General features: G+C 40.8%; 1 protein-coding gene across 2 annotated transcripts in view; it reads right to left on the bottom strand.

The window, feature by feature from the left end:
* LOC124116041 (nitric oxide synthase, inducible-like) overlaps positions 1-15545 on the bottom strand; it is a 51941-nt gene extending 36396 nt beyond the window's left edge. The window contains exons 1-6 of one of the 2 annotated variants that reach the window (XM_046477250.2): positions 15358-15545; positions 7723-8140; positions 4527-4669; positions 3921-4083; positions 1347-1438; positions 571-712 (exon numbers count right to left, since the gene is read on the bottom strand). In XM_046477250.2, coding sequence (XP_046333206.2) covers positions 571-712; positions 1347-1438; positions 3921-4083; positions 4527-4669; positions 7723-8085 — 903 coding nt within the window. In that variant the 5' untranslated portion in view covers positions 8086-8140; positions 15358-15545. Of the gene's footprint in view, positions 1-570; positions 713-1346; positions 1439-3920; positions 4084-4526; positions 4670-7722; positions 8141-11874; positions 11949-15357 lie in introns of those variants that run through there. The other variant, XM_048386418.1, reaches the window with a different exon arrangement.
* Positions 15546-16045: the final 500 nt, after the last annotated feature.

Raw genomic sequence — 16045 nt, 5'->3', positions numbered from 1 at the left:
CACTTATATAGCGACGTGTGTGTATGTGTGTGTGTGTGCGTGTGTGTGTGTGTGTGTGTGAGCGTGTGCGTGTGCGTGTGCGTGTGTGTTGGTGTGGGTTTGTACTAGACCGGATGAATGCTGATTTTCTAGTGCTAGACCCCTGGGATACCATGCGGCAGGTTAACACGAATAACCCATTCGAAAACAAAATTATTTCTCAAAAGGCTTTACCCCCAAAATAAATAGCTGAAAGGGATATGCTGGATGTTCTGACGGAAAAGATATATCCCCCCAACCCAAAACCACCAGCACCAGCACCAGCACCAGCACCAGCACCTCGAAACACACGCATATTCACACACAAACACACACCTTGCCACACACAAACACACACCTTGCCACACACGCACACGCACGCACGCACGCACGCACGCACGCACGCACGCGTCATTATCAGCCCCAACCCGTCACATCATCCAGACGAATAACGAGAGGTGTATATGGATGGGGTTTTGTTAGACCTATTGTGTTAGAAGATTCTGTTATCGTAGCTGTTATCTACAGCGTGCAACTTGAATGTAAACAAACCTCCGTGAACTCGACGTTGGCGGGGTCGCCGATGACGCTGCCGTCAGGCTGACGGTAGCCGGCGTATAGGATCAGCTGGTTGTTCCATACCCGGAAGTCCTCTCTCCTGGATCTACGCGGGGCAAACACCGTGATTGTGGACCTGGAACAAGTTTGGGTGGCAGTCGTAGTTGGTGTTGACGTAGTAGTAGTAGTGGTAGTAGTAGTAGTAGTAGTAGTAGTAGTAGTAGTAGTAGTAGTAGAAGTAGTACTAGTGATGCCAATTTAAAGTGCTAGCCCACTGACATACGATGCCGCAGTTTAAAATAAATACCCCACTCAGACACAGTACACTAACTCCGAGCCAACCAGTCCTTTTCTATTTCCTAAAGGCTGAGCACCAGGCAGGGTAACAACAAATTCCATGTTTTGGTGTGGCGCGGTCGGGGGTTCGCATCAATAATAATAATAATATTAATGATAAGTGAAAATCTGGGATTCGAACCCACGACCGAGTCGTAGAAGAAGCAGGAGCAACAATAGTTTAACAACAGTAGTATACATGTAGATAGAGACAATGAAGACGTCATACAGTGTCATTGTTGACGGTGATAGCTTCGCCTCACGGTTTTCAATAGAAGCCTTTTCTATTTCTGGACCCACATTGGCCATTGCATATGACCAGTCAGTGTGAGTAAACACAACCTTAATGATGTTTGCTATATACTCGCGGTTACAGATACGCACTTCAGTACTTACTTCTATCATCACAATATCATATCGGACGCTATCTTTACCTGAGGTTACCATTGTTGGTGCCGTATTCAAGATGGGAACAGATAGCTTCAAACATCCCCCGAGTCGTGGACACGTGACGAGCATCCATCACCTGGAACCAGTAACACACACCTAATGATGGAAAGCTCAAATAAATAACGAAAAACATTGCAATGAAGCCAAATAATGTCCCGGTAATGATAGTTCTAGTGCTACCAATTCCTTATACAGACACACATCCTGGCAATGATTGTTCTGGTGCTACGAATTCCTTCAATGGACACACATCCTGTCAATGATTGTCCCGATGCTACGAATTCCTTCTGCACACACACGTCCCTGTAATGATTGTCCTAGTGCTACCAATTCCTTCTACGGACACACATCCTGGCAATAGTTGTTCTGGTGCTACGAATTCCGTCAACGAACACGTCCAAGTAATGATAATTCTGGTGCTACGAATTCCTTCAACGGACACACGTCCAAGTAATGATTGTCCTAGTGCTACCAATTCCTTCTACACACACACGTGCGTGTAATGATTTATCTAGTGCTACCAATTCCTTCAACAGACACACGTCTCTGTAATGATTGTTCTGGTGCTACCAATTCCTTCAAAGGACACACGTCTCTTTAATGATTTATCTAGTGCTACCAATTCCTTCTACAGACACACATTCTGGCAATGATTGTTCTGGTGCTACCAATTCCTTCAACGGACACACGTCTCTGTAATGATTGTCCTAGTGCTACCAATTCCTTCTACGGACACACATCCTGGCAATAATTGTTCTGGTGCTACGAATTCCGTCAACGAACACGTCCAAGTAATGATAATTCTGGTGCTACGAATTCCTTCAACGGACACACGTCCAAGTAATGATTGTTCTAGTGCTACCAATTCCTTCAACGGACACACGTCTCTGTAATGATTGTTCTGGTGCTACCAATTCCTTCAACGGACACACGTCTCTGTAATGATTGTTCTGGTGCTACCAATTCCTTCAACGGACACACGTCTCTGTAATGATTGTTCTGGTGCTACCAATTCCTTTAACGGACACACGTCTCTGTAATGATTGTTATAGTGCTACCAATTCCTTCAACAGACACACGTCTCTGTAATGATTGTTCTGGTGCTACCAATTCCTTCAACGGACACACGTCTCTGTAATGATTGTTCTGGTGCTACCAATTCCTTCAACGGACACACGTCTCTGTAATGATTGTTCTGGTGCTACCAATTCCTTCAACGGACACACGTCTCTGTAATGATTGTTCTGGTGCTACCAATTCCTTTAACGGACACACGTCTCTGTAATGATTGTTATAGTGCTACCAATTCCTTCAACAGACACACGTCTCTGTAATGATTGTTCTGGTGCTACCAATTCCTTCAACGGACACACGTCTCTGTAATGATTGTTCTGGTGCTACCAATTCCTTCAACGGACACACGTCTCTGTAATGATTGTTCTGGTGCTACCAATTCCTTCAACAGAAACACGTCTCTGTAATGATTGTTCTGGTGCTACCAATTCCTTCAACGAACACACGTCTCTGTAATGATTGTCCTAGTGCTACCAATTCCTTCAACGGACACACGTCTCTGTAATGATTGTTCTGGTGCTACCAATTCCTTCAACGGACACACGTCTCTGTAATGATTGTTCTGGTGCTACCAATTCCTTCAACGGACACACGTCTCTGTAATGATTGTCCTAGTGCTACCAATTCCTTCAACAGACACACGTCTCTGTAATGATTGTCCTAGTGCTACCAATTCCTCTTACGGACACACGTCTCTGTAATGATTGTTCTAGTGCTACCAATTCCTTCAACGGACACACGTACCGGTAATGATTGTCCTAGTGCTACCAATTCCTTCAACGGACACACGTCTCTGTAATGATTGTTCTAGTGCTACCAATTCCTTCAACGGACACACGTCTCTGTAATGATTGTTATAGTGCTACCAATTCCTTCAACAGAAACACGTCTCTGTAATGATTGTTCTGGTGCTACCAATTCCTTCAACGGACACACGTATCTGTAATGATTGTCCTAGTGCTACCAATTCCTTCAACGGACACACGTACCGGTAATGATTGTCCTAGTGCTACCGATTCTTCCCCCCCACACACATCCTGGTAATATTTGTACTGATGGTACCAATCTTTAAACACAGACAAAAACATCTTAGCAATAGATCCCCCATCCTAGGAAAACTGCAGCAGAGAAAAACTGCAATAAACTCTGGTAAGACTGCTTTACTACTACCAATTTCTTCTACAGAGATAGGTGTTGGTAAACATTGGTTCTGCTTCTACCAATTACTCCTTGAGTGAGTGAGTGAGTGAGGTTTTCGCCGCTTTTAGCAATATTCCAGCAATATCATGGGGGGGGGGGGGGGGGGGGGGGGCACCAGTAATGGTACTCCTAGAGACGCACACGCTGGTACTGACAGTTCTAGTGCTTTCCCTCAACAGAGACAGATTTTGGTTATGGCCATTCTAGTTCTTTGACTACCAAATCATTTTCAGACATACATGATTGTTCTAGTGCTATATTTCGGCTGCGGGCAACCATCTGACCTTCAGTTTTGACCACTGGATTCTTCCAATACACCGTGGCGCGTTTCTCCATGCTGTCTTCACACCGAAGGCTAGCTCTTCCAAGGTCAGGTCATATGTCCCGGTTGCCGCTATGTCTTCTTTAACTTCTGCCCATCTCATCATATGGCCTGCAGAGTCGAGGCTGGTAGGAATGAAGTAGAAATCTATAATTACCACGGATGGTAACGGCCGATATTTTCGTATTTTCATAGGTTGGGGAGGTGGTGGTTGAATTTATATTTATTTGTTTGAGATAGAAAATTCTTATTATTATTTTAAATACAAGTCCTTAAATAAATGTATACTGTTGTTTAACTGCTCGTTCTGTTTCCGGTAACATACGTCTTTGATATTTTGCGATGAGTGGTCATCTTTCAGAACATATATTATAAAATTTATTTGTGATGAGTGACCATGTTTCTCAAAAGAATATTCATAATGGCCATATGTCGTGAAAGTATACGTATCACTGTACGAATAATGCTCTTCAATAGTTGGTACTTAACTGATTATTCAATGATTCACTAAAGTGATTTTGTTATATCTTTGGATCTTTTTACTTCTGCTGGCATTTCTACTTAATACCTTTTTAATGACGTGTAATACTGGTCAAGGAAGTCCTCGGCATCGGCAAGTAGACCCTCCCTTGACCTGATCGTCTGAGGGTGTTTCATGTCATCGTTTAACATTGTTGATCCCATGCAAAGATTGTTTGTACATATCCCGGACTGAGAATAAAAAAATAAATGAATGAATAGACCAGATTACAGTTACAGTTTGAAAAGTACATGTACATAGCCATCAATCGCTCATGACGAGATCTACATTACCATGCTGTTGCGCACGTCTTTTTTGGCTTCACAAGTCCTGGCTTGACGTTATAACCCTTGTGTTTTGTGACAAAATGGACTTTCATTGTGACGTGTTTAGGTCACGTTATAAGTTAGATCTTCCAGTCTGTGGGTGCCGTTCAATGGCTTTCTTTAATGGGTTTGGAACGTCCAAAATAGGCCATTTACAAGTTTGGTCGAACCGACAAGCATGGTTAAGGTGTCAAAAAAATCATGATCACTAGTTTGGAAACTAAACATATACATGCAAAACAAATCGTTTAATTAATTAAGGGTTTTTCATCCAACACTATTTCAGTCACGTCACATGGAAACAGGCTTCAAGTATTTTTCCAATGATTAATGAATATTTATCCATGTTATTATTGATGATTGCATGGTAGTTGAATAAACCTACATCATACTGACGTTATTACACATAACTGACTTCATTATTACTACATGATACTGACAGTATTACAACTAGTTCATTACGACTACATGATACTGACTGTATTACAACTAGTTCATTGCATCATACTGACGTTATCACATATATTTGACTTCATTATTACTACATGATACTGACAGTATTACAACTAGTTCATTACGGCTACATGATACTGACAGTATTACAACTAGTTCATTACGGCTACATGATACTGACAGTATTACAACTAGTTCATTACGACTACATGATACTGACAGTATCACAACTAGTTCATTACGGCTACATGAGACTTACAGTATCACAACTAGTTCATTACGACTACATGATACTGAAAGTATTACAACTACCTGATTTCGACGACATGATACTGACAGTATTACAACTAGTTAATTACGGCTAGATGATACTGACAGTATTACAACTAATTCATTACGGCTACATGATACTGACAGTCATACAACTTGTTCATTACGGCTACATGATACTGACAGTATTACAACTAGTTCATTACGACTACATGATACTGACAGTCATACAACTTGTTCATTACGGCTACATGATACTGACAGTATTACAACTAGTTCATTACGACTACATGATACTGACAGTATTACAACTAGTTCATTACGGCTACATGATACTGACAGTATCACAACTAGTTCATTACGACTACATGATACTGACAGTATTACAACCAGTTCATTACGAATACATGATACTGACAGTATTTAAACTAGTCCATTACGACTACATGATACTGACAGTATTACAACTAGTTCATTACGGCTACATGATACTGACAATATTACAACTAGTTGATTACGGCTACATGATACTGACAGTATTTAAACTAGTCCATTACGACTACATGATACTGACAGTATTACAACTTGTTCATTACGACTACATGATACTGACAGTATCACACCAAGATCATTACGGCTACATGATACTGACAGTATTACGACTAGTTAATTAAGACTACATGATGCTGACAGTATTACAACTAGTTCATTACGACTACATGATACTGACAGTATCACAACTAGTTCATTACGACTACATGATACTGACAGTATTACAACTAGTTCATTACGGCTACATGATACTGACAGTCATACAACTTGTTCATTACGGCTACATGATACTGACAGTATTACAACTAGTTCATTACGACTACATGATACTGACAGTATTACAACTAGTTCATTACGGCTACATGATACTGACAGTATCACAACTAGTTCATTACGACTACATGATACTGACAGTATTACAACTAGTTCATTACGGCTACATGATACTGACAGTATCACAACTAGTTCATTACGACTACATGATACTGACAGTATTACAACCAGTTCATTACGAATACATGATACTGACAGTATTTAAACTAGTCCATTACGACTACATGATACTGACAGTATTACAACTAGTTCATTACGGCTACATGATACTGACAATATTACAACTAGTTGATTACGGCTACATGATACTGACAGTATTTAAACTAGTCCATTACGACTACATGATACTGACAGTATTACAACTTGTTCATTACGACTACATGATACTGACAGTATCACACCAAGATCATTACGGCTACATGATACTGACAGTATTACGACTAGTTAATTAAGACTACATGATGCTGACAGTATTACAACTAGTTCATTACGACTACATGATACTGACAGTATCACAACTAGTTCATTACGACTACATGATACTGACAGTATTACAACTAGTTCATTACGGCTACATGATACTGACAGTCATACAACTTGTTCATTACGGCTACATGATACTGACAGTATTACAACTAGTTCATTACGACTACATGATACTGACAGTATTACAACTAGTTCATTACGGCTACATGATACTGACAGTATCACAACTAGTTCATTACGACTACATGATACTGACAGTATTACAACCAGTTCATTACGAATACATGATACTGACAGTATTTATACTAGTCCATTACGACTACATGATACTGACAGTATTACAACTTGTTCATTACGACTACATGATACTGACAGTATTACAACTAGTTCATTACGGCTACATGATACTGACAATATTACAACTAGTTGATTACGGCTACATGATACTGACAGTATTTCAACTAGTTGATTACGACTACATGATACTGACAGTATTACAACTAGTTGATTACGACTACATGATACTGACAGTATCACACCAAGATCATTACGGCTACATGATACTGACAGTATTACGACTAGTTAATTAAGACTACATGATGCTGACAGTATTACAACTAGTTCATTACGACTACATGATACTGACAGTATCACAACTAGTTCATTACGGCTACATGATACTGACAGTATTACAACTAGTTCATTACGGCTACATGATACTGACAGTATTACAACTAGTTCATTACGGCTACATGATACTGACAATATTACAACTAGTTCATTACGGCTACATGATACTGACAGTATTACAACCAGTTACACACCTGACGCTGCTTCTCATGCAGCGTATCCACGGCAACGGTTCCATCCAGGTAGTTCCTCAGAGAGGTCACTTCGTTTGCTGTTGGTCCATGATTCATCACAGGACACTTTGGGGGCCCGTTATTTGTCAAAGATGTCATAGGGTTCGTTTTTGATACGTCGTTCGGAAAATAGGACTTCTGGGTCATGAAAGAGATATCTGGATTCGTTGTGGACGTCAACAGCGTCACACCGTTCCCGGTCGTCTTTCCTGTAGATTCTGCAGACTCTTGCTCAGTTCTTGACGAGGGGATTCTTTGCCTCTTCCTCAGGCAACACAGCACTGAGGAGCAGAGTTCTGCGCTCAGATAACCTGCGGCGGACATAACGTGGGGACTTGTCCAGGCTACCAAAACATACAACACGCTGAGTCACTGGATTCTGGAAAATTGAAGATACTCAATTAAACAACATGATAAACTCACATATTCTGTTTCTTAATTTATTGGTGGTGGTATAAGAAAAAAATGTTATGAATTACGACCCGTTTAGCGATCTTGACCTTCATCGCGGCGGATGGTAACGGAAGAGTGAGTGAGTATGGTTTAACGCAACTTTTAACATTATTTCAGTTATATCACGGCGTGTCAGCTTAATGTAGGAGGAAAGCCCGAAATGATGCAGGTCTCAGTCGTTTACCACTTCGGTGAAACCCACGAGCACGGGTATAGTGCTGACAAACCTAGAAACATGATCGGGGCAAACCGGGATTCGAACCCACAATCAAAGGTTTCTGGCGTGCCCAAGGGACGCAACTCTGCACAGCGAATCACGGCGCCTTAGACGACTGGGCCACCCGTGCACCCCGGTAACGGAAGAGCAGATCATACATATGGGTACCCGTTTCGCACCAGTTGTAATAAGTTTATAAAGTTTGATTCGTCGGTATAGCTTCAAATGAATATAGGGGCACGGGTGACCCATTTGTCGAAGGTGCCGCAGATGGTTGCGCTGAGTTGCGTCCCTTAGGCTTGCCAGGAACCTGTGGTCGGGGTTCTAATCCCGGTTCGTCCTGATGTGTTTATAGGTTTGTCAGCACCATAAACGTGCCCGTGGCACCAAACTGACACACCGTGATATCACTACACAGGTCAAACGGGGTTAATCCCAACACCCACCTACTTTCTTTGGACCGTTTCGTTTATGTGACATTGTTACGAATACCCTAACGTTTCGTGCATGGTTCAAATGGTAGACGGTCCAAATGATCCGGATATACAGTTAATTTAGTATATTTTCATAGGCAATTGAACAGTTACGGCGTTACAACGGAGTGATTGAGTGAATCTTATATAACTCGTAGTATACATCCAGGAATATCACGGCGGCATGGCCAACAGACCAGGGGTTGATAGCATGAACAACTATCCACGACATGCAATAGTACACAGTCAGCCCGGTCACTCTTCGTAACTGTTAGCTTCTTTAGTCTAGTTCTACAACCACGGGCTGCTGAGGACCTATTTTGCAATAAAATATCCACGAAGTCATTGCAACAGTTCGGAAGTAATCAAATCCATAAAACAACTGTTGTAATTTGGCAACGAAAAATTTCAAGTTTTAGACTCTCTCCGTCCCCTACCCCGCATCGTACACACGCACGCACACGCGCTCGCACGCACGCACGCACACGCGCACGCACACACGCACGCACGCGCACGCACGCACGCACGCACGCGCACGCACGCACGCACGTTAGATGGTAGACATTTTCTTAACCAAGGCCCAGATGTACTCTAACTCTGATGCAGTGCCTCTATAAATATATGATAATAACAGTAGGTAAGTTGACAATTTTCACGTTGGGGCAACCGGTAATAAAATTTAAAAAAAATGTTATTTACACTATCGCTTCCACGCCACTTCTGCCCGGAAACTTTGGCGACCATTCATTCACGGATAGTCAAACGACCTGTCCCTGTGAGCTAAGATATATTTTCTACTTTTTATCAAACGTTCACTCACTGCTACGTCAAAGATCACGCTTTTCTCAGCGATATATATTGTCCATTGTTTTACGCCGCACCCAACAATATCCAAGTTATATGACGGCGGCTTATATATAATCGAGACTGGACAATACAAAACAGTGATTAATACTGTCGTGTACAATGACACGCAATCCATCAAGTCGTCAAGATTGAGCAACCGATCCACTTGGTCTTCTCTTACGACCATCTTAGGTGCTGAGGCTTATTCTAACCCGGAATGCCAACTGGACCCAAGATGAAATACTTCAACCCTATAATCATAGATGAAGTTGGCATTGAAATACTTTGTGCCCAATGTAACAGCAAACACGTTGTTCAGTTATGCCTATGTTAAGAATATTGCAATTCCATTGGTTTATCCGTACCACGTGACGAAACAATACATTTCAATGTTGACCCCTAAATCATGTAACTGACACTGACCTCGAATATTGAATCGTCACATTATCAGTATTGACCTTTCACGTGATGAATATTGACTCGTCAGCGAGAAAACAAGATGGCGTCAGGGAGCTAGCATTTCACGGTTGTGAGCGATGTTACCGTAATGAAACAGAGGGCGATTTAAAGGCTTCGTAAATTTTAAAGTGAATTTCGGTATAAAAAGTCGAACGATTACTCTTGACGAGGATAATATTCGAAAACAAGGACCCTTGGACCTAGACATGCGTAAATATTTGTATCGTACTTTTATTAAGAATCTCTGCATTTCATTGGTTACTCACACTATGTGACGAAACAATACATTGCAATGTTGAAATGACAATAGAAAACTGACCTGTAAAGGTTCGGTCAAATCATGACATTGATGCATTACTTGATAAATATATACATTGATAATATTGACTTGTTACGTGACCACTATTGACCACAGTGTGTTAAATACCAATTTCGTCTACTAGAAAACAATATGGCGTCTGCGAGTGGCAATACAAAGTTCGCCGATCTTTCTGAAAAAAAATTCGACTGAATTGTATCTGCAGAGGGCTTTCATAAAGAGGTGAAATGACATAAACATGTCAAAAATGAACTTTGAGTTAAATAAAACAATTGATTACTGTTGGCGTGATCGTAATGCTGAAACAAAACCCGAAGACACAAAACCATCATTGAAGGGGTAGGCGTCCTCTGGTCCTTGTATTCTGATGATGACATTACCAAGAGTAATTTGTAGGGCTGCAACGAATACACTATGAGGCGAATACGATTCATATCACGAATATAGGGTAACGAATACGAATATTAATTCACAATTACATCAAGTCAGCAGTTTATGTATTATTTATTATATTCAGTGAAACAAAAACAACATAATTTATTTGACATGTTTTGTTAATTATTAATAAATTATACATTTATATACTGCACTTATCCAGGTACTAGTATCTGCTCAAATGCGACAATGACCAGTGACCACATAACTGTCAAATTAAATATTATTAGAGTGTTGTCATTGAAAGAAATCTATGCATATAATATGTTGTTATGGGTATTTTTAGGTACAGGGTATGTAAATATACATGATAGCATGTTCATAAATATTCGATTCTAGTGGCCATGAATAACGAATTCAATTCATGAATGGTTACGGTTCGATTCACCGAATACGCGAGTGAATCGTAACAGCCCTAGTAATTTGTGTAATATTCACACGGAGATGAAGATAACCTCCAGAAAACTGTCAAAAGAAACTTTGTTAATGATACAGGCTTTTGCCAATTGACAATCATCATGCAGTTATGAGGGGCGGTCGGGTAGCCCAGTGGTTAAAGCGTTCGCTCGTCACGCCGAAGACCCGGGTTCGATTCCCGACATGGGTACAATGTGTCAAGCCCCTTTCTGGTTTCCCCCGCCGTGATATTGCTGGAATATTGCTTAAAGCGGCGTAAAACCATACTCACTCACTCACTCATGTAGTTAAGGAGACTTCACTTACAGAAAGACAAGTTCCCAGTTTTAACCGAGTCACGTAACACTGCGCTGATTCTTGGATGGAAGGAACAGACGGGTAGTCTAGTGGTTAAAGCGTTCTTTAGTTCAGCGTTTCTATTGCCGAATATTTGAAGCCATTTTGGTTAAATTGCCGAAATATTGCTAAACGCGACGCGCCCTATACTCACGCACCCACAAGACTGGAAAGGGACCAGAGCGTAGAACCTAGCACCGTCTTAATTCTACCCTCACCTACTGAGTGTGTTGAGGGAGGTCGCTCTCCACCAGTACTTTCCTTATATTTACAAAAGAGGGCTGTTCCCATATACTGTGGATAAACAGATAAAACCCGCCCACCAGGTTACAGAGGTATCACACACCAATCATGACATCAGCGAAAAAAACGGACAAACTTTAAAGTCCAATCTTGAAATACCGAGGTATCCCACTGACGTCAGCGATTGTGTTCATACTTTGGCGACTACAGAGAAATGGTATCAAACCATCTGTTTCATCATGACCTAATTTACAGTTTAGAGGCTTGCTTTTTTATATTCGGGCATTCTGTCAAAAACAACATAATTTCTCTTTTAATTAACAAAAAAGTCGTTCACTAGACATTCTGGGTGGTTCGTAAATATAAAACGTCAATGCCAGAGAATAATTATATAAGCAGTTTCCGAAACTGATTCCATAGAACATAAAAGGCAAAATAGAGGTGAAAATTATATGAATGGATCACTGAAAATTAGTGATGACACCAGGTGCTGGTGAATAGGGTAAGCATATCCTGTCCTACCAGTAGCACCCGCCACTCACAGAATTTCATTAAAAAGAAATTGTTTGTTGAATGTGGGTTCCCAAAACGCGGAAAATATTGATTATCTTGAAGTGATGACTGATACTGTATTCTGTTTCAAACAAAACCCAAGCTCCTAAGAAAATTACAACTGTTCCTTAGGCCCCAGCAAGCGTGGATAAGAGTTCAGATACCCAATATAGTATGTGACCAATGCGTTACAATGTGCCCAGGTGTGTTCTGAAACCCAATACAGTATGTGACCAATGCGTTACAATGTGCCCAGGTGTGTTCTGAAACCCAATATAGTATGTGACCAATGCGTTACAATGTGCCCAGGTGTGTTCTGAAACCCAATACAGTATGTGACCAATGCGTTACAATGTGCCCAGGTGTGTTCTGAAACCCAATATAGTATGTGACCAATGCGTTACAATGTGCCCAGGTGTGTTCTGAAACCCAATATAGTATGTGACCAATGCGTTACAATGTGCCCAGGTGTGTTCTGAAACCCAATATAGTATGTGACCAATGCGTTACAGTGTGCCCAGGTGTGTTCTGAAACCCAATACAGTATGTGACCAATGCGTTACAGTGTGCCCAGGTGTGTTCTGAAACCCAATACAGTATGTGACCAATGCGTTACAATGTGCCCAGGTGTGTTCTGAAACCCAATACAGTATGTGACCAATGCGTTACAATGTGCCCAGGTGTGTTTTGAAACCCAATACAGTATGTGACCAATGCGTTACAGTGTGCCCAGGTGTGTTCTGAAACCCAATACAGTATGTGACCAATGCGTTACAGTGTGCCCAGGTGTGTTCTGAAACCCAATATAGTATGTGACCAATGCGTTACAATGTGCCCAGGTGTGTTCTGAAACCCAATATAGTATGTGACCAATGCGTTACAATGTGCCCAGGTGTGTTCTGAAACCCCATACAGTATGTGACCAATGCGTTACAATGTGCCCAGGTGTGTTCTGAAACCCAATACAGTATGTGACCAATGCGTTACAATGTGCCCAGGTGTGTTCTGAAACCCCATACAGTATGTGACCAATGCGTTACAATGTGCCCAGGTGTTTTCTGAAACCCAATACAGTACGTGACCAATGCGTTACAGTGTGCCCAGGTGTGTTCTGAAACCCAATACAGTATGTGACCAATGCGTTACAATGTGCCCAGGTGTGTTCTGAAACCCAATACAGTATGTGACCAATGCGTTACAGTGTGAACACATGTGTTCTAAAACCCAATATTGTATGTAAATAGAGCGACAAAACCCTTTCTATATCCAATAGAAATAGATTTATGATTCCGACTGTATCATGCGCATGTGTTTATGAATTACTATCGAATAGTAATGATACCCTAGGTGTTCGCGAAAAGGTGAGCGTGTCCGGCCCCACCCCATGACAACCGTCACACATGCATAGGCAAGTAAATCTTTCACCTGCAAAAACACGGCAACATATGGTACAAGTCAAAATAGGGAATTGCATCGGACATCATTTTCACTGGAAATGTCCTCCACATTTCTACCATAAAACCTTTTGAAAACTTTACTGAGGCCTTGAATGTTGTAACTATGATCAAACAACTTCTGAACGCGAGTCGTATGACACTCTTTGAAATCTTAGTAGAAAGAGCATGCTCAAAAGTTGTAAAATGTAAACACCAAAGGCTGGAGCTGCAGGAATATTACCCGACATGAAGGGAAATGGTGACCATTGGAGAGTTGAAGCCATCCCTCTTGTCATACAGTCTTTTGGAGAGTGTTTAGTCGCTATGAATCTTTATGCATAGATCTAAATATAAAACAGATGAGGCGGTCTCACTGGTCTTGTTCAGGTGGGTAAATCAGTGGAAGGGAATGGGCTATTTATTATTATTGAACGATATCAGATTATCGATATACCTGAAGCTTAAGTTAATCTTCTTGACCAAATCACCCTCTTTGGACTTTGCCAATCAGAACAGAAATTCCGATTCATATGAATAGAAAAAAACAGATCCGCAATAAGGGGAGCACAGTTGGTGCCCATGGGGATGCCTACTTCTTGCCTAAATGTCTTACCCCCTAATTTAACGTACATGTTAACAATGAGAAAGTCCAGCATTTTACATATTGTTTTCTCGGTAAACTTCAGATGACATTTGCTTTCATTTTTCACAAATTGTCCCGAACCTCTGAATATAGACACGTAACTGTATCTGTGTTCACTACGTTTTGTAACAAATGCGTTACAAAGTGCCCAGGTGTGTTCGGAAACCCAATATGCATGTGATCAATGCATTACAATGTGCACACGTGTGATCTGAAACCAAATATAGTCTGTGGCCAATGCATTACAATGTGTGCACGAGTGTGTGTGCACGAGTGTTCTGTTAGGTCAATATTTGTACAGATGTAATTTATTGTAAGGGATCTACAACATTTTTATGCTTCAATAACGTGATCAGCCTTGACCATGCTAACATTTAGTATGCTGACAGGCTTTCATTGCAGTCAATATAACTTTTCACATGATGCGATTTCCAAAAGATGTCACAACGGGTAAGCTTTGAGAAGATCAATAAAGCTTTGAATATTGTGTGTTCTGAAACACAATGTTGTATGCAACCAATACGTTACAATGTGCGCACGAGTATTCTGAAACACAATGTTGTATGCAACCAATACGTTACAATGTGCGCATGAGTGTTCTGAGACACAATGTTGTATGCAACCAATACGTTACAGTGTGTGCACGAGTGTTCTGAAACACAATGTTGTATGTAACCAATATGTAATAATGTGCGAACGAATGTCATGAAACAAAATATTGTACGTAACAATGCATACAATTAGTACATGGCTAATCTGATACTCACATTGATAATTTAGATGTAGTGGTCCACAGTGTCTGTTTCTGGTCGCACTGATAAGGCTGTCAGATTGATGGCGTATTTATATCAGAGGCAGCATCTTACAAATATCCAATTTTTGTTATGTCAATAGAAAGGCAACAAGGTGAAACGTGATCCACTTTGGGAAAACACACCATTAAAGCATTGTCGAAAATAACCCGTCCGTGCTGATAATGATTCACTTTTCTAGACTTCCTGGTGCACACGGAGACGAGAAACGATTGGCTCTTACGTAATAAATCATTGCCCACCAGAATACTGCCCTGTTTACATTCCCCCTGACTGACGGTTGGTTAGTTTTTTTTATAGTGGTAGTGTGTTGTCGTTACAAAAAACAATCGTCATGAGTAAGCTTTTCCATTTCAAAAACCGTTGTATCATTGTTATTTATTCAGCAGGTTTACGGTCACGTGGGCTATGGGCCCATGATACAGCTGTTGTACATCAGCCATTATTGTAATTGAAATTTACATCAGTAGTTTTGTCCTTAATTCGATAGACTTTCAAATATACATAGACAAATTTCTTGTTATTAAATTTATCACTTGACATCAAGACATTGAATTTGTGTAATGTGGGGAATACATAGTAGTTTAAGGAATGTACTGTTCACGCAATTCGCCATACACCGTGCATACAAACAAGAAATGAT

This window comes from Haliotis rufescens, unplaced genomic scaffold, assembly GCF_023055435.1.
Source record: "Haliotis rufescens isolate VD_foot unplaced genomic scaffold, xgHalRufe1.0.p SCAF_6, whole genome shotgun sequence".
NCBI classification, from domain to species: domain Eukaryota; kingdom Metazoa; phylum Mollusca; class Gastropoda; order Lepetellida; family Haliotidae; genus Haliotis; species Haliotis rufescens.
The sequence above is the reverse complement of the archived record's forward strand: the minus strand, read 5'-3'. Positions and strand labels throughout refer to the sequence as shown.